General features: G+C 37.3%; 1 protein-coding gene across 1 annotated transcript; it reads left to right on the top strand.

The window, feature by feature from the left end:
- The first annotated feature begins 1,598 nt into the window (after positions 1-1,598).
- gsg1l (gsg1-like) lies at positions 1,599-24,012 on the top strand. Its single transcript, XM_051888710.1, has 5 exons — positions 1,599-2,169; positions 7,730-7,777; positions 15,937-16,089; positions 18,706-18,817; positions 22,903-24,012. Exons 1-5 carry the CDS (start codon positions 1,881-1,883, stop codon positions 23,213-23,215), a joined length of 915 nt encoding a protein of 304 aa, XP_051744670.1. The 5' UTR covers positions 1,599-1,880; the 3' UTR covers positions 23,216-24,012.
- Positions 24,013-24,329: the final 317 nt, after the last annotated feature.

Below are 24,329 nucleotides of genomic sequence, written 5' to 3'. Positions count from 1 at the left end.
AAAACATTAGCTGACAGCTGGGCCACACTCTCCATCCTAATGGAGATGACCATTTCAGAAGCTCTAACCCAATCACTGAACAAATCACACACACACACTTGTATATGTGGTTTACGGGGACTCTCCATAGGCGTAATGGTTTTTATACTGTACAAACTGTATATTCTATCCCCCTACCCTACCCCTAAACCTACCCATCACAGAAAACTGTCTGCATTTTTTGAATTTAAAAAAAAAAACACAGTTTAGTATGTTTTTTAAGCCATTTGGTTTACGAGGACAACAGGAAGTGTCCTCATAAACCATGTTTACAAGAACACACACACACACACACACACACACACAGAACATTCTTGACATGATAAAAGAAGTTTATATGCTTTAAATAACAGCCTATTTTTATTACTAGCATGACATCTCTGTCTATAAATACAAATCACCCATTTAAAGAGTTACAGTTATGACAGGTTTATTTCCAGATATGAAGTTTGATTCTTGTTGTATAGATTACAAAATAATGCTATAATGTTTACAATACGACAAGCCTGATCCCTGTGAGATATCTCACCCTTTGGCAGAGTGCAACTCATACACCATTTTATTGATTAAGGAGGAACTATAAAATTATATGTGATGAATTCTCATTGTGAGTGGTCTGTCTGAGACAGAGGTCTGTGTTTAAATCAATAAAAGCTGATTTTGGCTCTATACACAATTATTCTGTAAAGAATTCATTTAAAGGATTCAAAGCTCTTACAGGGTATATCAAATGGCCATTAACTCTGGATAAAAGTGCCAAATAGCCACAAATATTGAATGCTTTAACGGGCTATCATTATGAATAAACAACAAATATGCAACATGATAAAAAGGAGAGATTTCAAAAATCTTCAGTTTTTGTAGTTATAAATGTTGCTAATCGTTCTATGCATTTTGGTATGCATTTAAACATGAGTGTGTGAAAAAATACCGTGTTTTGTCTATATTTGAAACAAGCGAGCAATTTTTAGAGAGAGTGTGTGTGTGTGTGTGTGTGTGTGTGTATATATATATATATATATAGAGAGAGAGAGAGAGAGAGAGAGAGAGCTACTAAACTTGGATGAGGTATCTAACTAAAAGCTCACAGTAAAAAGCATACATTGACTACTGAATAATCAGTTATTAATATTTTGTTGGTTTTTTGCAGGTGTCTGACAGCCTGCCAGACCAAAAATGATGTCCATAGGCCTATACATTGCGTTTCACTATCGGACAGGTCAGTTTATTAGATTTCCACATCACATATAGCCTATAATCACAAATTACAGACTTTAAAGTGGTTAGCTAAATGTGCTAGAGAACTAGACTGTGACAAAAAAAAAGTAGGCCTATCTTTAATAAGTCTACCCCTTGCAAGTTAATTTTACAACTCATCACGTCGTCACTAACCCATAATTAGTTTTACAAAATATATTGATCAGAGGTCATAAGGATATTTATAAATTAATTACAATGGCAAGTAAAAAAACAATTAATTGTAGAGAGTGTGACACAGTCGCGCGCAACAGTACGCGCGCAGAGAGAGAGAGAGAGAGAGAGAGAGAGAGAGAGAGAGATCACAACAGTTGGCAGCATAAGTGCCTGCCTCAAAGATGCCACAGGGATCTTTCTTACTTGAGTCACGTCTGTCTTCACGCGAATGGATCCACCTGCGAGCATCAGAGGAGTGACGCTCATTTTCTATGTGTGAAGATCGAACCTGTCACTGTCATTTCGGGCCGGTGAGCAGAGGTGAGGTGAGGTGAGCGCAACCGCTGCGCTTTCCTCACACAAATCAAGATTTTTCAGCCCGGTTTGAATGAGCTCAGTCAAGTGTGTGAGCCACTTCTTACAGGACTATGAAGACCACTCGAAAATGCCGTGCTCTGCTGTCTGTGGGGTTAAATCTTCTGGCACTCTTATTCTCAACGACGGCGTTCATCACGACCTATTGGTGCGAAGGGACTCAGAGGGTCCCAAAACCCAACTGCAGTAAGGAAAGACGGCATAACTGTATTGACTATGGGGTGAACGAGACAGACCCGAGTAAAGTTCACTATAGCTGGGAAACGGGTGACGATCGCTTTCTCTTTAGGCATTTTCACACGGGGATCTGGTACTCGTGTGAGGAGAATATCCATGGAGGAGGTGAGAGTTCGTTAAGTTCGTAATTTTAAAGCGAATCCTAACGGTATTCAGTAACGCGATGGTTTTAATTGTTTTGTTATTTGTCTGTAACTTGAGGTTCTAGGCTGTATATGTCTTAAACTTTGATCAAATATTCACATATTTGTCTGCCTGCTACATGTTAAAGTAGTTTTATTTATCTCTAAACTGTGTAAATGAATGGCAAGTAGCCTACAAAGAGTGTTATTGTTACTACGTGCTACCTCACAACCGGGGTTGTAACACCTTTGTTTTTAAATTAACATTTTGAAAACGTATATGAAACGTTTTATTTAATAACAGAAAGTAAAACTGAACACACACACACACACACACACACACACACACATATATATATATATATATAAAACATGCCAAAAAAGAAAGGAAAGAGTCAGAACTCTCCCTTTCAGTTATATTAGGCTACTATACTAGTTTTTTAAACTGGTAGGTGTAAAGTGCATTATATTAAGTTAAGCAAGAAAACCTCCTGATTTAGATGATATCTGTCAATTAAGCATTCATTAATATAATCACAAATCAATTATACTATATAATGAAATTATATAAGAGAGTGTTTTTGCACTTTGGGGAAACTTCAACAGGCCGTGTGTAAAGCAGTGTGAATGTGTTGCGCAATGGATTGCCGGGGAATGATTGTACGCCAGCAGCTTTGGAAACATCTGTCAGGATTTACTTTACTCTCAATGAGTTTTGAGGAACTTGGTAAAGGCACCGTTAGATAACCACATTCCACATGGAACACAGTGAAATAAGCAGCTCTTGGACAGCCTTATATTTTTAAGGATACTCTCTCTCTCTCTCTCTCTCTCTGAAATGTTTTTTAAATTTCAGACAAGTTAATTTTGTCACAAATTCTTCGGTAGAACATCAGGAGTTATTGGTTAGTGGGCACCAAGATTAAAGGATATCCTGCAAATAGAATAAAATATGAAATGTAACTTTCTTTTGCTTTCACGTTTAAATAAAAATTGTCTTTCATAATAATATTTAATATTAATGTCCAGCATTAAATAATATCAGTTCTTTAATACCCAAATAAACTACAGGGGGATATTGGTTAAATACCTTTAATAATGGAAGAAAAAGCTCTTTGTTTTTTCAAAAGAATATATATATATATATATATATATATATATGGTCAACAGTTAAATCCAAGATCGGGGCTATCAGGTCATAGACTCACTGCAATGTCTTCAATACACAGATGTAAACATAAAGTTTATTATTGTATTCAATTTAATCCAACAGACTTTGTCAGGGAGTGAGGAAAGGTCATTGTTACGCTGTTGAGGATTAAGTTATGTGGCTCAATGAGAGTTTTTTTTTTTTTTTTTTTTGGTCAGCGTTGTTGTTGACACCCTTTCCTATCTATTGATCAATGGGATTTATGATTAATCTGACAGTGTCAGACAGGCTTTGTGCTGAAAACTCATCTTCACACATCCACACAAACAGCTCAGCTCAGTCTCTGCATAATGATTTATCGTCATCATTAACAAAATATTCCATTATACCTATTATATAGGTGTACCTGTAATATTTGTGCGTGTATTATCTTACAGACACTCTTTTATCATTGCAGAAGCACAAGAAAGCAAGAAATTAAACAAAAGCCAAGATGCACTGGTCAGTTGTCAGTCAGTTTTATCAGTTTCCTTAACATTGTAGTGATTTTTGGAGTCCCTTGCATTAAAATGCAGAAGCAGTTTAACTGCATAAACAGCAGAGCCATCAATAACTGTAAAGATTTATGAAGCAACCCTTCTGACCAGTGCCCCCATTTAGCACTGAAACGTCCAAGAACTTGATTCGTTCAGGCGGAGGAGTGGCAAAGCCACATAGAGAGCATGAAAATGTAGAGTGCTAATTAATGAATCATACTTAAAGACCTCTTCTCTTTGCCTATTGATCAGTACAGTACCACATAATAATGCTAATGGCCATCATATCATTCACTCTCATTACCGATGCAATTACCCTCAACCAACCTCAGATAGCAGATTAAACACATTAGACGCTGATCAAAAGCCAGGGGTCTTTAATCATATGGAATATTGGAAGAACAGGAATGGACTGAATGAAGATGATTACACCTTTTAAATCCATAATGAGTGCGGGAGCCCATGTCATTCTGATTCCCCAGGGTAGGCATTGGGAAATGAATTGCATACTCAATATGTATGTGATATAATTGCATCATAATGTGCCCGAGATTAGCCGTTAAAGGCACATAGATTCAGTAGAATTATGAATCTTTGAAATAACATTGATGCTATTTCAAACACTTCTCTTTTTAAGCTTTAAAACAGCTCTATTCAAACATGTGTGACTAGTAGGCTTTTACAAATAAGTCTGTATCCAGAAATTGGGACTAAAATGAATCATTGTAGACATTCCATGTCATTGATATAAATGAAATGATTACCACAAGTGCCTCACCTAACTGGTGAAATAAAACCCACTAGAAATTCAATTACTCGTGTTCTTGCATCATCGGCCTTTTTTGGAATCGGCTAATGCATTTCTCCTGGTGCAGTGAGATTCCGTTATTCAAATTGAGCAGAGGTTACCATGGGCCACTTATCTGCCTGGCAGAAGGATTAAACTCCCTCCAGGGACCTTGTTTACTGAGGAAAAAAAGCTCAGGGGAGACGTAATGAGAATAGAAGTGCACTTGGAAGGTGCAGAATATGAAATCCAGAATATGACACCCTGTCATGTTCGATGGCAAACTAATGTGTGATCAGTCACACTCTGAACTACTTTCTGGCCACGTACACACTGCAGCTAAATTCGGTTGTCAGTTCACCTTTTAGAGCTTAATCCTGTTCTGTACACACACACTTCATTAACTTACAGGAGTGACAACGGCATTTTACAACAAATTAACTCCTGAAAAATGCAGGTACTGACAACCACATTTACAAATACAGCGTGTATGTAACTAGTGTTAATCATAAACAAGACACGATGCCTCTATCGACTGTGCTTTAGTTGAAATTGCTGAACATAACATCTTTTGTCTCTGTAATATTACTTTGGTTAGAATAGCGAATACCAAACACGATGCGGTGTTAGAATGTTACAGCTAGACGCTTACAGAATCGCATACTCATATTTGCCTGCTTTGGACAGTCACGGAAACACTGTGCATTGTATATAAACAGTAAATTCAGTGTTTGAGAGGAAAAATGTCAAATGCTGACAGAAAACGTGACAATTTGAGTGAAGAAGAGACTGTTTCATTCTTACCTTTATAGTCCGAAATGTCCATTCAGTATAAATTTGATAGTACAGTTGGCAGTACAGGATACTAGAGTTGTCAAAAGCTGTTGAGCGTATTCGTAAACACCTCTGATTGACCATTGTGTTGACGCGCTCATCAGATATGTCTGTGATTGGCTACAATGACTTGGCTTCAAAAACGTTGTAAATAGTCATCAATGACGTCAATGTGCTTACACATGCTCCCGCTTTCAAATTCAAACATTTCCGTGTGCTTTCAAACACTCCCGTGCGTTGATCATTGTAGCCAATCACAGACATATCTGGTGAGCGCGTCAACACAATGGCCAATCAGAGGTGTTTACGAATACGCTCAACAGCGCTCAAAGATACAGGATACATTCCTAACCCAGGGTTTAGGAATATTCAATGTGTAACGTCATCTTATGAATACCCAGGATTAATTGTTAACCCGTTGTTAAGAATGAACCAGGGTTAACCATTTCAAGTGTGAAAAGCCCTCCAGACAGATAATTTAGGAATCTCAGGACTCTCAGTCCTGAAACTTTACAGTGTTTACATGGCCAGTCTGTTTGATTTTTTTTTTCTTCACTTCTGCTGTCAGTATAGGGCAGGTTTCTGTAAGGAATCACATGTGGCATATAGAGTTGTCAAAAGTACAGACTTCGGTACCAGTCGGTACTGAAATTTTAAAAATGTGACGCTTTGAGCGCTGTTGAGCGTATTCGTAAATACCTCTGATTGGTCATTGTGTTGACGCGCTCATCAGATATGTCTGTGATTGGCTACAATGATCAACTCACGTGAGCGTTTGAAAGCACACAGAAGTGTTTGAATATGAAAGCGGAAGCGGGAGCGTTTGAAAGCAGGCGTCTATCAGCGGACTGGACTCATGCTTTCAAATGCTCCCATGTGTATCTGTGTAAGCGCTCGGTGAAAGGCATAATTGATGACTATTTACAGCGTTTTTAAAGCGTTGATCACTGAAGCCAATCACAGACATTTCCAATGAGCCATGAACACAAAGGCCAATCAGAGGTGTTTACGAATCCACTCAACAGCGCTCAAAGCATCACATTTTTAAAATTTTAGTACTGACTTGGTACCGAAGTTGGCACTTTTGACACCTCTAGTGGCATATTATTGAAGCTTCAAAAATTTCATTCATCCTGGTGGTGCAATTTATTGGCATTAATTTGAATTGCTTTTGAACTTTAGCCAAGTTTTAAATGCTACTTTAAATCTTGATTTCTAAAGGTAATAAAACTATGAAAGGCCAGTGTGGTCTGTAATATAGATGACACAAAACATAAAGTTATGCTGAGTCTGACAAGCCTGGAATTATGAGTGTTGTGTCTGCAGACTTGTGCAGTAGTGCTACTGCCAATATATTTATTGTATTCTTTGAACTGGGGCACGTTGATATAGAAATTTGAGCCACACACACACGCGCACACACACACACACAGCATATGTATATATATATATATATATATATATATACTGTGTGTGTGTGGCTCAAATTTCTCTATCAATGTGCCCCAGCTAGTATTAGTAGAGGAAAAGAAAAGGAAAATGCAAATATGAAAATCACAGTATTTCCATATGCAATTGTTGTCTTCATATTACCATGCTACTTTGGATAATCTCTCACTTCTGTTTGACCTCTGTCCTTTAGGCACAGCTTAGCATCTTCATTCACCCCTCCACAGGCAAGATTATCATTGAAAGTTGCAGACTAAAGTTTTATGAAGAAATAGCCTTGAGCCTCAAATTATCCTCACCAGTTTAATTAGAAGTCCAATTTAGTAGGATGCACCAAAAACTTTTTATGTTCTAGCCCAGAGACACATAGGACAATCTTAATTAAAACCGTTATTTTGGTTAGACCACCGACAATTGGTTTACTCGTTTCATCGAGGCATATACAGACTTTCTACACATTTATATGATCGCTATAATTACAGGAAATGCATACCATATGCTACAAATGCAAAATGACATTATCAGCGAGTGTGGAAAAATGCTTGGTTTGCGTAATCAAAAATGTCTGATGCCAAAATGACACATAGAGGTTAATGCTAAAAACACTACAATCTCTTTAGACAAAAATTCAAGTGATGGATTCATCCAGGGGGAAGCAGACTGCTGAAGCTGTCTTATCACTGGAAAACAGCACTGTAAAGATGAAGTTGAGCCCTCTGACTCTCGGTACACAAAAGAGCTTGTAGAGCACAGATGTTAACTCTTCGGTTGTTTTGTGTCTTTCCAGGTGAGAAATGCAGGAGTTTTATTGATCTGGCCCCGGCATCTGAGAGAGGTGAGTAATGACTGTCATTAGAGTGCCGTTCAGGCTTGTCCGACAGCACACACCAAAACCTATGACAGATCTCTTATCTCCCCCTTGGAGCATCCTTGCGTTATTTGACACACGCTTCATATGTGCTGCATTAGCTAAAGTATGCATGTTTGAGTGAATGTTCACATCCTCCAGGCCAGTGCAGGTTATGTGCTTTGAGTTTGGCAATTGTTAAGAAAAAAATAATAGATAGATAGATAGATAGATAGATAGATAGATAGATAGATAGATAGATTTATTTTCTTCTCTCCACTGTTTTATGAATAAAACGTATGTAAAAAAAAAAATGACTGTGATGCAATGTCACTCTTTGGTAGAGTGTGAGGGTGATTCTTCAGCAGCCACTTTTATGTGCCAGGGGTTCATTTAATATAGATTTCAACTTTTTTTCTTTTTGTTACATGAAGGTCATATTAAAACTTGAAAAAAATTTTCATGCTATTCAAATGCCATTTATCTATAATTTATATTTTTATTCTTGTCCAAGACCAAGAGCATTAATCTTAAAGTATGAAAATCCATTTTAAATTTTTTAAAACAAAGAAAAGTAAAAGGAAATGTCACTTGTTAAAGGGGACATCGGATGCCAATTTTCCACAAGTTAGTATGATTTTTTTAGGGTCTTCATGAAAAGTCTATAACATACTTTGATTAAAATTTCTTAATGGTTGTGTAAAAAAACACCCTTTTTACCTTGTCAAAAACAGCTCTGTTCACAGCGAGCCGTTTCGGTGCATGTCCCTTTAAATGATAATGAGCAACTGTTCACCCCACCCCTATCTTCCATGGGCGGGCTGTAAACACTATTAGGCAGGTATTGCATTGAACTCACCATTCTTATTTATGCAGTTATAAATGCTCAAAAATGATTAAAATACATTTGAAAATTACTTGTTAGTCATTAACTAACACCTTTATAAACCTTATTGTAGTGTTACCATGTTATCTGTACATAAAATGTACACAGTTTGTAATAAGACAATCAGCTTAATGCATTGTTCATTATAAACGTGCAGTTATGAATTACAGCGAGAAGGTTCTAAATAGAAATGACGACATATATGTTTGTTCGACTGTATTATTTTGATAATGAACAAGCTGCGATGTCACGTTTGCAGTGCTTTGTGCATGAGGCGCCGGCGCGATCAAACAGCAGTCTTTGCAAGGTACTTGCCTCATCATCATGGCAACGGTTCGTGGCCAGGTCAGATTACGTCAGAGTTTGTTGTTGTTTGTTGGAAAATCATACCACACTGCTCAGACATTCCCCGACCCAACAAACGCCGAATAGACATGTTCAGACGGGTGAAAACAAACTCCGACCAATGGCAACAGACGCCGACAGGGGTATCACACTAGCTGCATCTCATTTCGGAGGCTGCGTCCTGATCAACAAACTCCAACAGATGTGTTTGTTGGTGTTTGTTGGCATTTATCTGTGCGGTGTGAACTGGCCTTTAACTTTAGCCACATTTGTTGTGGAACTTGCTAACTAGCACATTATTAGAAAAGGCGATTTGCAAAGATTCATAAAAAAACCCTATAACGTTACTCACGTCTTCTGGAGGTACTGATCCATCCTTCAGGAACTTTTTAGCAAAACATAATTTTTTAGCGAGATCCGGGGGCACATTCCCTTCAAAAACAAAATTAATCCACTGCGTCTTCATTGGCTCAGATGTCGAGCGTAAAGGACGACTGCTATGTTCATTCTTATATCCAATAACAAAATGCCTCAGTTGCTTTGGAGACATTCTTGTCTACACCTCCGCAGTGTCGAAACAATGGCGAACTGTTTACAGCTCACTCAGGGCGGGTCTATGCTAAAACGGCAGTGTCCGTCAAGAGTCGTGGGAGGGGCCTGTGCAAATTTACATCACTTTGACAAGAATCTGTGAACGGCTTGATCTGACAAAGTGCTTATGATTTGTGGGGATTAAAAAAAAAAGCACTGAGTGGATTTTTATCATTATAGGGTGGTTGTGTAGACACACTGCCAACACACATTTATGTCCAAACACCATGTAAAAGTGAATTTTGCATCCGATGTCCCCTTTAATAGACTATTTTTAGTGCAGAATTTCCAATCAATATAGTAATTAAAAAAAAAAAAAACAACTAAAAAAAAAAATTACATTTCTACCACAGAATGCTGTTAAACACAATACATAATTTGAGATGTGATGGAAATGACACTGTTAGCAAAGAAATTAAACAGTGAGAGTGTTTATTTTCTAAATGTCCACATGGTCCGTAGTTGAAAAAACACCCACAAACAAAAGTGCGATCCAATATTTACAACACATTTTATTTTTCTTTGAAGTTACATTTGATAACATAATGCGTTCCTTTACTAAAAATGATTTTAAAGGCAGGCTTTAATTGTTGACGTTTTTTTGTGGTGGCAAAGCCTTCAGAGGGGAAATATCATTTTGAATATGGATTATTTCTGTTCAGGGCTCTACTGCATAATACATCTCGCCTTGAACAAATCTGGAGATATTACTCCACAATCAAAAAATTTGATTTTTGCTTGCAATTTTGCTTGCAAATTACAACTGCCACAGTTTCAGGGGAGAACATTTGCAAGGCAAACTACACCATTACTTGTTCTCTTTAGACTCTGGTTTTTATCTTATAAGTCATGACTGACTCTCAAGGTCTCCATTGATAATCATGTTTGATACAAAGCTGTTGATATTTGTGGAATCAGCCGAAGAGAGATGGAAGTACATTTTGATTGAAGTGTTTTCAGATGCAACCCTCTATCTAAGTGTTGTCTTGTACGGAAGCTTGTCAAGAACTGTTTGTGCAAAAATTAGAATGAGAAATTTGATTTGTGACTACTGAATATGCTCAGGTCAGGTTTAGTGCTTCTATCTCTATCCTCTCCCAATGACGCCACAACTCAGACGACATCAAGCCCTCTAACAGTGCTTTTCTCTGGGACTGCCTCAAGGAGCCCTTGAGAAAATTGACATACTGTTTATAGTTGCCTCTGAAAAATGTAGGGCGGACTTTCAAAGGTGCCCCGATGTGTTTGAACTCTTGAAGACAAACACTCCAGACATTAATATTGCATAATGCCGTCATATTTCAGGTAAGATGCTTTAATCACTCACCACCTGTGTTTCTCTCAAAGTCTGTCATCTTTTATTTATCGTGTGTGTGAGGGAATGTGTCGGGAAAGCCCAAACGAAGCCAAATTTCACAGTGGATAATGGGTAGCACACGTGTAGCGGCATTAAAAACTATAAGGTGAGCTCCGAACGTTGAAAGTATAAGCAAAATAACACTATGATCTCAGACCAAAACAACTCCTGCTATCTCTGCCGAGTCCTCCTCTGAGGAAGCTCCGGGGCGATTGGGAATTCTGCTAATTAGGAGGAGCTGATTGCTGTTATGGAAACACCCTTGAGTCAGTCTGATGGATACAACTAGATGTCTCCCTAATCTCTCAAAAATACATAAAAATGAAATAAAATAAATAAAGATTAAACATCCTTTTGAGACATGAGGGCAGCTTTGCTTTTCAAATTGCAGATGTTGCTGTCATGTCAAGTTTAGTATGATTTCTGCTAATGAGAAAGCCGACTTCTAGTAAGAACTCAAGAATGTTTACGCATTTGTTTACTCCTCTTTAGAGTATACAGCACCATTACAGAGACCAAATGCTTCTATTTTGCATTTAGTAAAAAATAGTGTTCAAAAGTTTGGGTTCAGATTAAAGAAAGTAATACTTTTATTCAGCATAGATGCATTTAATTGATCAAATCAAGTGACAGTAAAGATTAATTGTTCTTTCCAAATTCTTTAGATTTGGATTGTACATAAAAATTGTAAATGCTGTTCTTGAATCCTGAAAAAAGAAATTATCACAGTTCAGAAATATTAAGTACTGTGACAAGGATAACTTGTGGGAATGTGAGAAAATGTCATGGCCATTGGTTAACATCAGTTATCGGTTATCAGATAGAGTTGTGGCCTGTTACCATATTTCCTAAGCTTTTCATCTCACCATCATTTCTTTTCTTCTCTCCTCTCCACTGTTTTATGAACATAAAAGTATGTAAAAAAAAAATGACTGTGATGCAATGTCACTCATTTGGTAGAGTGTGAGGGTGATTATTCAGCAGCCACTTTTATGTGCCAGGGGTTCATTTAATCGGAATGTCTGTTTACACTAAGTGCAAATAGCGTCCCTTGTTGGCAAACGCTATTTACACTAGCTCCGCCCACCAATGACCACTCAAGTTTTAAAAAAGACACAGAATTCAACATCTTCAGTGGTGCAGCAGTAGCAAGTAAGGGTGTACTCACACTAGGCATGGTTGCCTTGAACCAAGCCCGAGCGTGATTGTCCCCCCTCCCCCGCTGGCCCGCACTCACATTGCACTTAAAGGAACACTCCACTTTTTTTGAAAATAGGCAAATTTTCCAACTCCCCTAGAGTTAAACAGTTGAGTTTTACCTTTTTCGAATCCATTCAGCTGATCTCCAGGTCTGGCGAAACAACTTTTAGCATAGCTTAGCATAGTTCATTGAATCTGATTAGACCGTTAGCATCTTGCACAAAAATGACCAAAGAGTTTAGATATTTTTCCTATTTAAAACTTGACTCTTCTGTAGTTACATTGTGTACTAAGACCAATGGAAAATGAAAAGTTGCGATTTTCTAGGAATGATATTACGCAGCGCCTGTGACCTCCTGCTTGCACAGGGAGCGTGCCTTGCAACCATGGAGACATTTGTGAGAGACGCTGCGTAATATCATTGCGCCTGCTGCACCCATGATACGGCAGCAAAGTTCCTTGATTATTACGCCGGTATAAGAGTATAGTTCCTAGCCATATCGGCCTAGAAAATCGCAACTTTTCATTTTCCGTCGGTCTTAGTACACAGTGTAACTACAGAAGAGTCAAGTTTTAAATAGGAAAAATATCAAAACTCTTTGGTCATTTTTGAGCAAGATGCTAACGGTCTAATCAGATTCAATGAACTATGCTAAGCTATGCTAAAAGTGGTACCGCCAGACCCGGAGATCGGCTGAATGGATTCGAAAACGGTAAAACTCAACTGTTTAACTCTAGGGGAGTTGGAAAATGAGCCTATTTTCAAAAAAAGTGGAGTGTTCCTTTAACTTTCCTGGCCGGAGCGTGCTTACGTCATATACGATGCAACTTTTTGATTGGAAGAAAACAGGAAGAAATGCACTTTCGCTAAGATACTGCCTAATATAGGCTATTTATAATTTATGCCGCTCTGCGATTTTCAATAGCACATATCAAAGGATTATTACGAAGGCAGCTGACGTTAATGGAGGAATTTGCAGCTTTACTCGCAAACTACAATTCCTGTTTATCAATAAGGTGAGAATCAGACCCGCTATAAACCCAAATACACTCAAATTAATTACATGATGTTTTATTAACAAAATTCGGGAGAAGCAGGTGCAGATAATTAACCTAATTAGCACAAGTGGAAAGCATTCAGCTAATCAACCAACAACAAGAGGTATATATACTGCAGACTTACCTCTGTTTGTTGACAGTTTATCAGCATCCCCCCCCCCCACATCTCCTTACTTCTAGTTCTATCTATTATTACCTCATCCAGGGGGAGTACTCTGGGTTTGGGCCAAAATTTCGAGCTCAAAGCCCTCCCCCCGGACAGAACGCCAAATACGCATTACTTTTCTCGATCTAATTATATGTATATGTGAACTAGTGAAATGAATTGATAAGTGTACTATCAAAGTAGTAATAAAGATGTTTGCCATCGTAATGATGACAGTAGCGCACACAAAGTATGCGCTATGAAATTATGTAGGGGCAAATTAATTGTAATATTAATAATAAACAGCCTAATAATAATAATACTTTAGTACTTTAATTAGTAATGCCAAATCCTCTTGATATCGTCGGTATGCTTTTGAAAATATCTCTGGCTATCATCGATACACAATGTCATTGTCTATCATCGCATTCGGCAATGATTGCATTCACATTCAATAATTCAATGCAACTTTGACAACAATCCCTTAATGAATCAACTCAATTTAGGTATGTTCATTATTCTTTCTAATGTTATGTCAGAGGAATGTACTTAAACACTTTTAAAAAAACTAACATACCTTCAGTTTTCTTCTTTTTAAAGAACATCAAAAGTACTCTTGGCCATTCTGAACAGAGTGAAAAATGATGAAGGCTAAAATTATAATATTGAGTTCTGTTCAATCGCTGTTATTTATATTTTGTTAATTATCATACATAGAGAATTGTAATATTTCACTTAGATGGTAAGTGTTACATAATACAAAACACTGTTAATCTAATGGGAATGGTAAGCGGGGATGGTTTAGAGGGGATGCGTTTTGTAATTTTTTTTCAACAAGGGGGATGCCATCCTCCCTCAAATCAAGCCCTGCCTACAAATATTGCACTGTTAAAAATGTATTCATTTTAAGTCATATTGTTAAGTTCACATTTTTCAAAACCCTATTGTCAGGTTTAAATAAGATTTATAATGTGCTCTTTAATGGAGCAGTTATTACAGACAGATGCTCATATAATATGATTTCTTCTTAGTGAACTTAAAGGGGACCTATTATGCAAAATTCACTTTTGCATGGTGTTTGGACATAAATGTGTGCTGGCAGTGTGTGTACACAACCACCATATAATGATAAAAATCCAACCACTCCTTTTTTTTTTAATCCCCATAAATCATAAGCAGTGTCTCAGAACAAGCCGTTTCCAGATCCCTGGCAATGTGACATCACATTAGCCACAGGCCCCGCCCACGAATGTTGACAGACACTGCCGTTTTAACATAGAACCGCCCTGAGCGAGTTCACAGCCAGTTGTACAGTCCGCCATTACTGCACTGACAACAATGTCTCTCAAGCGTTTTAGGTGTTCTGTAGCTGGATGGATTAATCCACATAGCTCTCTCCATTAACTCCCGAAATCTGAGCCGCTGAAGACGAGGTGGATTAATTTTGTTTTCAAAGAAAATGCTCCTTTAATTCTACCGAAATTTGTTTATGTTTGCGCGAATCATTTCACACCGGACTGCTTTGTGAACGAATGTCAATACAAAGGGACAATACAAAACAAAACTAAAAAGTTGTTACTAAAGGATGGATCAGTACAAACTGTGCGTGATCCAGCTTACTGTCTCCAGAGTGATACTGGATATGGCAGTAATGAAGGTGAGAGCACTTTATTACAGTTCATCGGAGTTGATTTACGGATATAAAGTTTACCAGTTTATTAAGCACCACCCGAAAAGGCATTAGGTCTTTATATATTTATTTACTGTTAGTTGTAATGAGTGTTTTTGTGTAATTCGCTATGTATGTTGATGATGATGCAAGGGAGAGAAAGAAAGTTTATGGATAGTATTTTAATGCACACATGCACTGTGTTTTATTAAGCTCTTACAGTAATTTTCTAGAGTGAAAACGGACGCTTCATATTTTGTAGGAAGTACAATAAACATCATAAAACTCATCTGTAAAGTTTTGGCCATCATTCGGATGGGGTCCGGTACAACAGGCTTGTACTAATATAGTGGAAGAAGACAATAAAAGTTATAACCGTAATTGAACTAAACTATACCTGTTCTATCTCCTTGCAGCATATATTCGCAGTTTCTGACATTATAGCACGTCCTGACAGACTCCTTGCACCGGAGAATGAGCTCTTGAAGCTCCGCCCTCTTAGGTTGAGCACAGCAGCTCATTTGCATTTAAAGGGCACACACTGAAATGGCGTGTTTTTGCTCACCCCCCAAAAGTGGCAATTTTAACATGCTATAAAAAAATGATCTGTGGGGTATTTTGAGCTAAAACTTCACATACACATTCTGGGGACATCAGAGACTTATTTTACATCTTGGAAAATGGGGCATAATAGGTCCCCTTTAAAACACCTATCTGCACTTTGCAAATTGAACTCGACGTAAAGAAGACCTATGCAGAAACGTGTCCACTTTATGTGCAGGGGGCGAGTTGTTAAATTTTCACTTGAATCTGACTGTGAATAGAAATGACAGAGAGAATTATGGGGCAACAGCAGAGCATTTTGCCCATCAGTGTGCGTGTGTGTGTATTGCAGGTGTCCTTTGGCTGTCAGTTGTGTCTGAGGTGCTATACATCATGCTGCTGGTCGTTGGCTTCAGTCTGATGTGCCTGGAGCTTTTTCACTCCAGTAATGTGATCGATGGACTCAAACTGAACGCCTTCGCCGCAGTCTTCACCGTGCTGTCAGGTAGGCCTGCACTCTTGTCCCCACCTCACACTTAGAGAAACTAATTGCGCATTACTTCATTACATTTATCACCCATACAAAGACACACGGCCTTGTTCTCCTGTTTGGTCTCACCACAGTCACAAATCATGATGATAATAGAAAGTTTTGGGCTTTTTTTTGTTTGTAAATTAATCATTTTGATGACAGAATACATTGGACAATTATACAGTTTTACTACAATTTTACTTGACTATAGTTCTAAAAAATTACATTTCCAGTTATCCACTCCTGTTTAAAAGTTTGGTGGCAAGAAGACTTTTTTTTTTTTTGAAAGAAAAGAAAAAACTTCTATTCAGCAAGGACACATTAAGTTGATCAAAAGTGACAGTAAAGTTCACATAAATGCCATTCTTTAAATTAATATTAAGCAGCACAACTGTTTTTAACATTGATAGTAATAAGAACAGCAAATCAGCATTACTAAAGGATCATGTGATACTGAAGACTGGAGTATGCTGCTGAAAAATTCAGCTTTACCATCACAGAAATAAATGTATAATAGATTCATTTAATATATATACAGCAGTTACAACGCCAGAACAGCTGCTGCTTTTGAATTTCTGATTATTTGATTTGAATACCTTCAGCTAATACCCAATATAGTCCAGTTCATTTGGGGGCCTTAATGCTTTTTAATTCCAACTGCAGCAGAGAGAGAGAGAGAGAGAGAGAGAAATCACCCATCCAGAGATGAGCCTTCGTGTGGTTAGCTGAAAGTGGTTAAACATGGTTTTAGAGAAAATAAATGGGCTTTCAACTTTTCAAAGGAAGAAAAAATTTAAAAAATCTTCAGTCGTTGACATCACAGGCTGTCCGTCCAATCAAACTACAGTATTTTGGCACAAATTCATCTGTCACTTGGTAGAAATTAGTCAAATTAGGCAGATGCCAGATTGGACAGCCTAAATCCTCAAACACCATGAACAAAACTATTCAAGGGACAGTTACAAAGTTTGATTTGAAAGATATTTTTGTTGCTGTTTCATCATCTGATCATCTGGGTCCCCAGGCAAAACCAGTTGAACAACAAATATTTAGAGGAAATAGTAGACTAACAAGTTGTATTTAAAGTAACATAAGGTTAAAAAAAGTGCAAGTGAGGATTTGCAGTTACACAGTTTCATAACAATTCCACCTTATTCATCCCTCAGCCGGTGGTTTTGAGCGCTTGACACTAGATACACCGGACACACTTCACTGATCCTATTGTATTTAATACGGAACAGGTTCTACCTGCACATATGCAGGGATTTTGTCTTGTAATCCAAAGGATCAAAAGTTAATAGTAGTGTTTGTCAGAGAGAACTTTAAATCTGAATTGAAAGTGCGCTTATATCATCTCTATGACGCAAACTGTGTAGTCCAGTTTTTCCCCAATCAAAATGATCAAATGCCACAAAAAAAAGCCAACAAAAGCTAATATGATTATTTCGTCGCTGTCAAGCGGAAACCTTGTATCTCTATGTTTTGTCACTTTTGTTTTATATCTTATCTTTAAAAATCAATGCTATTGGTCACCCTTTACACCTAGTTAAATATTTAACCAATGAAAAGTATTAAAAAGAGCTTGTGACTAAACCTCATAACTCCATTGGATCCTCAAACTTTTGGTCAAACCTTATAACTCCACCTTCCTATATCGTGAATGAAATGCTGCACACAGTTTGGAGCATCTCTGCTTTTTTTGCAATGCAAGGGTAAATAAAGAACCAGTCTTAGTCTGGTATTTCCCGTCTAGTTGTAGCCAGTATACTGTTTTAAATATCCTGTGCATAGCACTTCATCTTTTATGTCATGAGATTTTGTCCAAATGTATTCAACAAAAATGAAAAACTGAGTGCCCACATAGCTATAAACTTTTTAAACTGCAAGTTGATCGTAATGCGATGCACTTACTGCCTTAGATGCGGCTGTTCCAGTGATGGACACAACAAACTCGTAACTACATCTGAGCTTGATTTTCATAAAATGTTAATATTATAATGACACATGCACATGTCTGACCATATATAAAGCCACAATATCAACTTTGATGACACGTTTATTTAAAAAATATGAGGTTTCTGGCCGACAGTATGTAAATTTGTTGTTTTATCATCACCAACAACATCATATAACTACCTGTATGACCCTATTGTGTTTTTACCTGACTTAAGCTCAAGTTTGACATTAAATTTGAGTGCTTTTAATATAATATCCAGGTTAATATGCCATTTGAAGCCATGCATGTTTGAACAGAGAATTTTACAATTTTGTTATTTTAGTGCTTAGTGGTGTGCTGTCTGATTTTTTACTTATCAAAACAAAAACAAAAACACTGGTGTAGATCGTTCCATAAATATAAAAACACGTCCATAAACCGGTCCTAATTTACTCATCCTCATTCCAAATGCTTTTTCCCCCTGTGGAACACAAAAGGGGATTTAATTTTTTTTAATGTTTTCAGAGTTCTTTTCCATGCTTGGTCATTGAATCAAGAATTGGAATGACAGTAAACAATAACAAAAATATTTCTATCCAATGAACAACAACAGTATGAGAAATCACCAACTGCATGTGTGGGTTTCTCAACAGGTCTCCTGGGGATGGTGGCTCACATGATGTACACACAAGTTTTCCAGATCACAGTCAGTTTGGGACCAGAGGACTGGAGGCCTCACACATGGGACTATGGCTGGTCCTTCTGGTAAGTATCTGATACTTTCAGTCACATTTTCATCATCAGCCAAAACCTGATGGATGATAAGCAGTGAATGTGTTGATCACATACACTATCGTTCAAAAATTTGGGGTCAGAAATATTTGTTTCTTTTTTAAGGAAGAAATTAATACTTTTATTCAGGAAGGACAAAGTGATCAAAAGTGGCAATAAAGACTTTTAAACTGTTACAAAAATGAATAAAAAATAGTCTATACAAAAAGTCCTGGAAAAAAAAGTATAACATTTTCCACAAAAATATTGGTAACACTTTACAATACGGGTGCACTGAATTTGCATCATTACTCCGGCCTTCATGTCACATGATCCTTCAGAAATCATTCTTATATGTTTATTTGGAGCTCAAGAAGCATTTCTTATTATAAAAGACTTCTTCCAAAAACATTTAGGAATCTTGCCGCCCCTACATTTTTGAATAGGAGTGAACATCTTTTTGACTATAGGGAATTGATTTCTTTAAGGTCATTTTAAAATAATTTTTAAAGAGGCAGATCACTCAAAAATGGCAATTCCAAACCCACATGACTGACTTATTTCTGTGGAAGGCAAAAGGTGTAAATCTTTAAGTGAATATCGTGGCAGCTCTTTTCAGTCTAATGGCAGTGAATAAGTACTGGTGTTTTCAAGCTCTAAAATGACAAATAGCACCATAAAAGCATTTTAAAATTAATCCATACAATTTCTGTGCCATTTTCTGAGTCTTTTGAAGTCATATGATAGCTTTGAGTGTGGATGTTGTTTTTCATTGCAAATTCACTTGCTCAAGTTCATGGAAGAAGTAGCGATATTCGATTTGCGACCAAATCAAACTCTATATATTTTCACCCTTAGTAGTTCCTGATCAATAATTAAATGGATTTCTCTAGAGCAGTAGCTCCACGTCCCATCCCAGCTCGCTGTGTTTTTGCTCCCTTCCTGTGTTATATAATTCACCAAGGCAAAGAGTCCTCAGAAGTCACAGATGTGCTGGTGCCTGGTCCTCATTCTGCAACAAATGAATCTGGCTCTTGTGGACTCTTCTCATTTCAGGTTCACTTTTGCCAATACAAATGCTCTTTTTCTAACTGAACTGACAACCTAGAATTTTTTTTTTTTTTGGCAAACAGACAAAAGAAAGAGTGAAACATTGTATTAGAGCATATTACAAATTTCATATTACAAAGATTTATGATTTTTAATGTTTTTGAAAGAAGTCCGTTATGCTCACCAGGGCTACATTTATTTGATCAAAAATACAGTAAACAGTAATATTAGTAACTGTTTTCTATTTTAATATATTTTAAATTGTAATTTAATCATATGATGGCAAAGCTGAATTTTCAGCGTCATTACTCCAGTCTTTAGTGTCACATGATACTTCAGAACCTTCAGTGTTCACAAATCATTTCTTATTCGGATTTCTATGTTGAAAACAGTTGTGCTGTTTATAATTTTTGTGGAAACTGATACATTTTTTCAGGTGTCTTTGATAAATAGAAATTAACAACATTTTTGTTTAAATGTCTTTGAATTTGTCAGAACAAACAATTTCCAAAGTTTCTTGATCCTGGAATATTCCTACTCATCACAGTTAATATAATTTGACCTTTACAAAAGGGTCCCTGCTGACCTTGGAAGCTAAAACTTCCAATATTTTACTCAGAATAACTCTCTAACACTCTTATTAGACTATATTTATGAGCTGTACTGTATATTATGGAATATGATTTATTTATCTATGATTTACAAAAAAATGTCTTGTTTACATTTTCTGAAATGCTGCCATTTTTATATCACTAAATGTGTTGTGATTTGAGAAGGTCAGATACTTGTTGGATTGCTAAATTGGATCCAAAACAGTCAGTCATGTCAGTAAACACTCACTATGTTGTCTTTTTGGTGAAAATCCAGTTACAGTAAATATAAAGTTAGAAGTTCTTTTACAGCCTTTATAATAATATAAATGTACTTTTTTTTTTTTTTTTTTTTTTTTTTTTTTTTGCGTGTGTCAGCTCTACGGTGAATTTTTAGGAGTGAGTCTCTATCATTTAATTTTTTGGGCCCATGCCTGTCTGCTAGACCAGAGAGGGAATGTCTGTATTGGATCTCCCAACAAATGATGTGTGTTATTTTGGCACTTGGATATAAGAGACATGCATTGGGGTTCTGACAGGCATGAAAGTGGTATTTACATTGACTGAATTACCACAGATGCTTGCCTGGCATCCATTAGTCTAGGCTAAAATTGCTTCATTTTTCCTCTGCCATCTGGCCAATTTCTTGTTTTCCCCCTCTATTTCTGTACTACCTTTACTATACTGAATGGCAAGTATCTGAAAATCAAAGAGTAATTGAAACTTGAGCTTTTTTAAACCCTTCAACTTCAAGGTTCAATTTCCCCAGCTCACAAGCACAAAAACTGCACTCTCATGGTTTCTGATTGGAAACCAAAGGTAATTTGCAGTCTAGAAATTGCAGACACTTTTTGGGGAATGCAAATTTTTTACTGCTAGTGAATGAAAATAAAGTTGAAACTTCCAAACATAGATAAAAATAGCAAAACTGCAACAAAACAAGTTATTCAGAAAAATGAAAATAAAACAATATTTGTAATAATTGTCCTTCTTTGTTTTCAGTTGAGTCTGAATCTCATTCGTGAATGAACTAGGGCTTGTATAGCTTGATAAAAATACCAGTTGGCAATATGAAAAACAAACAAACAACAACAACAACAAAACCAACTATAGATGAATGACTCTTCTGAATTAGCATTTTCTGGAATCTCTTAGCAGATTTGTAGACACAAAGAAAGAATACAAAAGGTTGTTTCTGTCAAAATCAGACGGTTTGAGTGTATGATTCTATGATTAGTTCATAACCAACATAAAGGATGCTTATTTGTCGCCATCTACTGGCGTAACGATGTAATGTACAGAAAGAGTCATTGAATGAATAGGTGAATTGAGTCACTGAGAAATCCCCATCACTACACCTCAGTAACACTACTTTGTTTAGGTAGTTACACTGTACATTTATAGTCCAATTCACACTGCACAGACAAACGCCAACAAACACGTATGTCGGAGTGTGTGTCGGCCTCTGTTGGCATTGGTCGGAGTTTGTTTTCACCCAACTGAACAAATCCAATCGGTGTTTGTCAGGTCTTGGAATGCCTGAGCAGTGTGATATGATTTTCCACCAAACGGCAACAAACTGACGTAGGTACTCTAATGTAAACATCCTTTAATGATATGAAAATACCCCAGACCTAATGAAAATCACATGCAAATCATATACTATCGTAATTGTGTGTTTATTAGCTTCATGTTTCATGCGTAGAAACATTTCTCTGGGAAGTGAAAACACAGACAGCGCAGGAAGCCGACAATGGTCATCATATCGCATAAATCAGTGGATAATGAATAGAAATGATGATTCTGTCTAATAAATATTAAACTAGCTTGTGTAAATATATCAATATTTCTACAAGTATGCACACTTTTGGACTAAAAGCCCTAACGGACGCTGCAGACGTGACAAAATATCATAAGTTACCAACTGATTATTTTGCACTCCTGACATAAATTGAGAAATTACTGTCACTGCAACCAAATTTTATCATAATCAGTGAACAAATATCGAAGCTGGAGTATTTAATCTTTCTAATGAAACAGTTTCAACTGCAGTTCTCTGCATAAATTCAAGTACGCGCCCCATCTTTCCCGTCGCAACAACCACGGCTTCACCCACATCCTCTTTCATTTTGTACACCCTCTTTTCAGGTGAAAAATAACACGTAAAGACATTTTGACTCAAAGTTTGTCGATGTCTGTTGGGGCAGTGTGAACATGACAGTTATTTTTCATAAAATTCTAAATCCAACGGCCAACTTGATTGTCTGTGTTTGTTGGTTTCTGTCTATGCGGTGTGATTTGGCCTTATAAAGGCCAGCCTGATTTAAAGTGTGATATAATAGACTGGCCATCCATCCATCCATCCTATTTGACAATGCACTATGCAAAAACTAAATGCAAATCAATCTCATTATGTTTTTATACATGTATGTTTCACAGTATGGCCTGGGGCTCGTTCACCTGTTGCATGGCGGCCTCCGTCACCACCCTCAACTCCTACACAAAGACGGTGATTGAGTTCCGGCACAAACGGAAGCTCTTTGAACAAGGCCTGCGAGAGGAGCAAACCTTCCTGGACCCGGAGGCCTTTCATTACTTCCGTGACACGTCCGTCCAGTCCATCTCCAGCTCTATAGATGTTTACCCAAGCCACGGAAGCAGCCATGGGAGCAGTCGTGGGAAAATGCGCTCCCCACCGGCCCCGGTGGACCAGGGCGACAACACAGAGTCTCTGGGAGAAGAGCAGTGCTGAGAGGACGTACATCCGGTACTGCACAGGTGGCCTTGCTCTGACTGGATATCTTGGATTAACTGGGATCCAAGGGGTTGAAATGTTGAGTTCCCTTTTTTGATATGCATTTTAAGGGTGAAAACGGACATGAATAACAGTATTGTACAAGGCACACAGGTATTAAGCTGAGCCTTAGTGAAGATAAATTGGCGATTGTAAATAAAATCATGTGGAAAGGGAGCGTTTTTTTCCGCCTACAGATAGCTGAGTTATACACAGGCAGTTGGGAAAACAAAACGACCTACACTGCCGTGAAGACTGAGCAGTGCACGCTGCTAAAATCGTATCGAAGCATCTGTGGGTCCTTCGCCCTGACAGCTACACAAGCTCCTGAGTATTTACCGGTCTTACACAGTATGTGAAATGCCCTCCTCTCTTGGTGAGATCTGCTTGAATATGCCTTCATGTTACAAACAGCAGAGTAGAGTACCGTTTAAATCCTGCCTTCTGCAGCTGAACACAGGAGAAGCACAGCCCATTTCAGTTGCAACATCCACTAGGTATACAAAGTTACTGCCACTTGGATTTTGCCTGTTTCTGTCTTTTGTCGTGCATTACTGGGTTCATTAGCAGCAATGCCAAGATTGTAATCCCCGCCCCCAAATCCTCATTTTTTTTTGGGTAATATTTTGAACATCTTATAAATGTACATACAATGAATGGAATTGTATCTATTAATGAATGTACTAAATTGTATATTTATCTATGTATGCACTATAATCCTGTCTTTTTCATTTGATAAAAGAGGTACAAAATTGTCATCTTGTTGATTTTTTTTGGGTTTGCTTTTAGAAGAAAGATACAGAAAGCTAAGTACAACAGTTCTTTATTCTTTAGAAACACACAGTTCTTGTAAATAGCTTAATAACAATGGCAGTTGAGTTGACACAATGGAGGAAAAAATTATAGATGAATGACTGAATAAACGCCATTTTGGAATAGCTTAGCAGATTTGCAGACACGCACATTTCAAAGAATACACTTGTTTCAGTCGATATCGAATCATTTGAGTGTATGATTGTACGACTCGTTCATAATGCTCTTATAGGAAATATTATTATTGCTCCTTCACATC

Source organism: Ctenopharyngodon idella, chromosome 3 (assembly GCF_019924925.1).
Source record: "Ctenopharyngodon idella isolate HZGC_01 chromosome 3, HZGC01, whole genome shotgun sequence".
Classification (NCBI taxonomy): domain Eukaryota; kingdom Metazoa; phylum Chordata; class Actinopteri; order Cypriniformes; family Xenocyprididae; genus Ctenopharyngodon; species Ctenopharyngodon idella.
The sequence above is the reverse complement of the archived record's forward strand: the minus strand, read 5'-3'. Positions and strand labels throughout refer to the sequence as shown.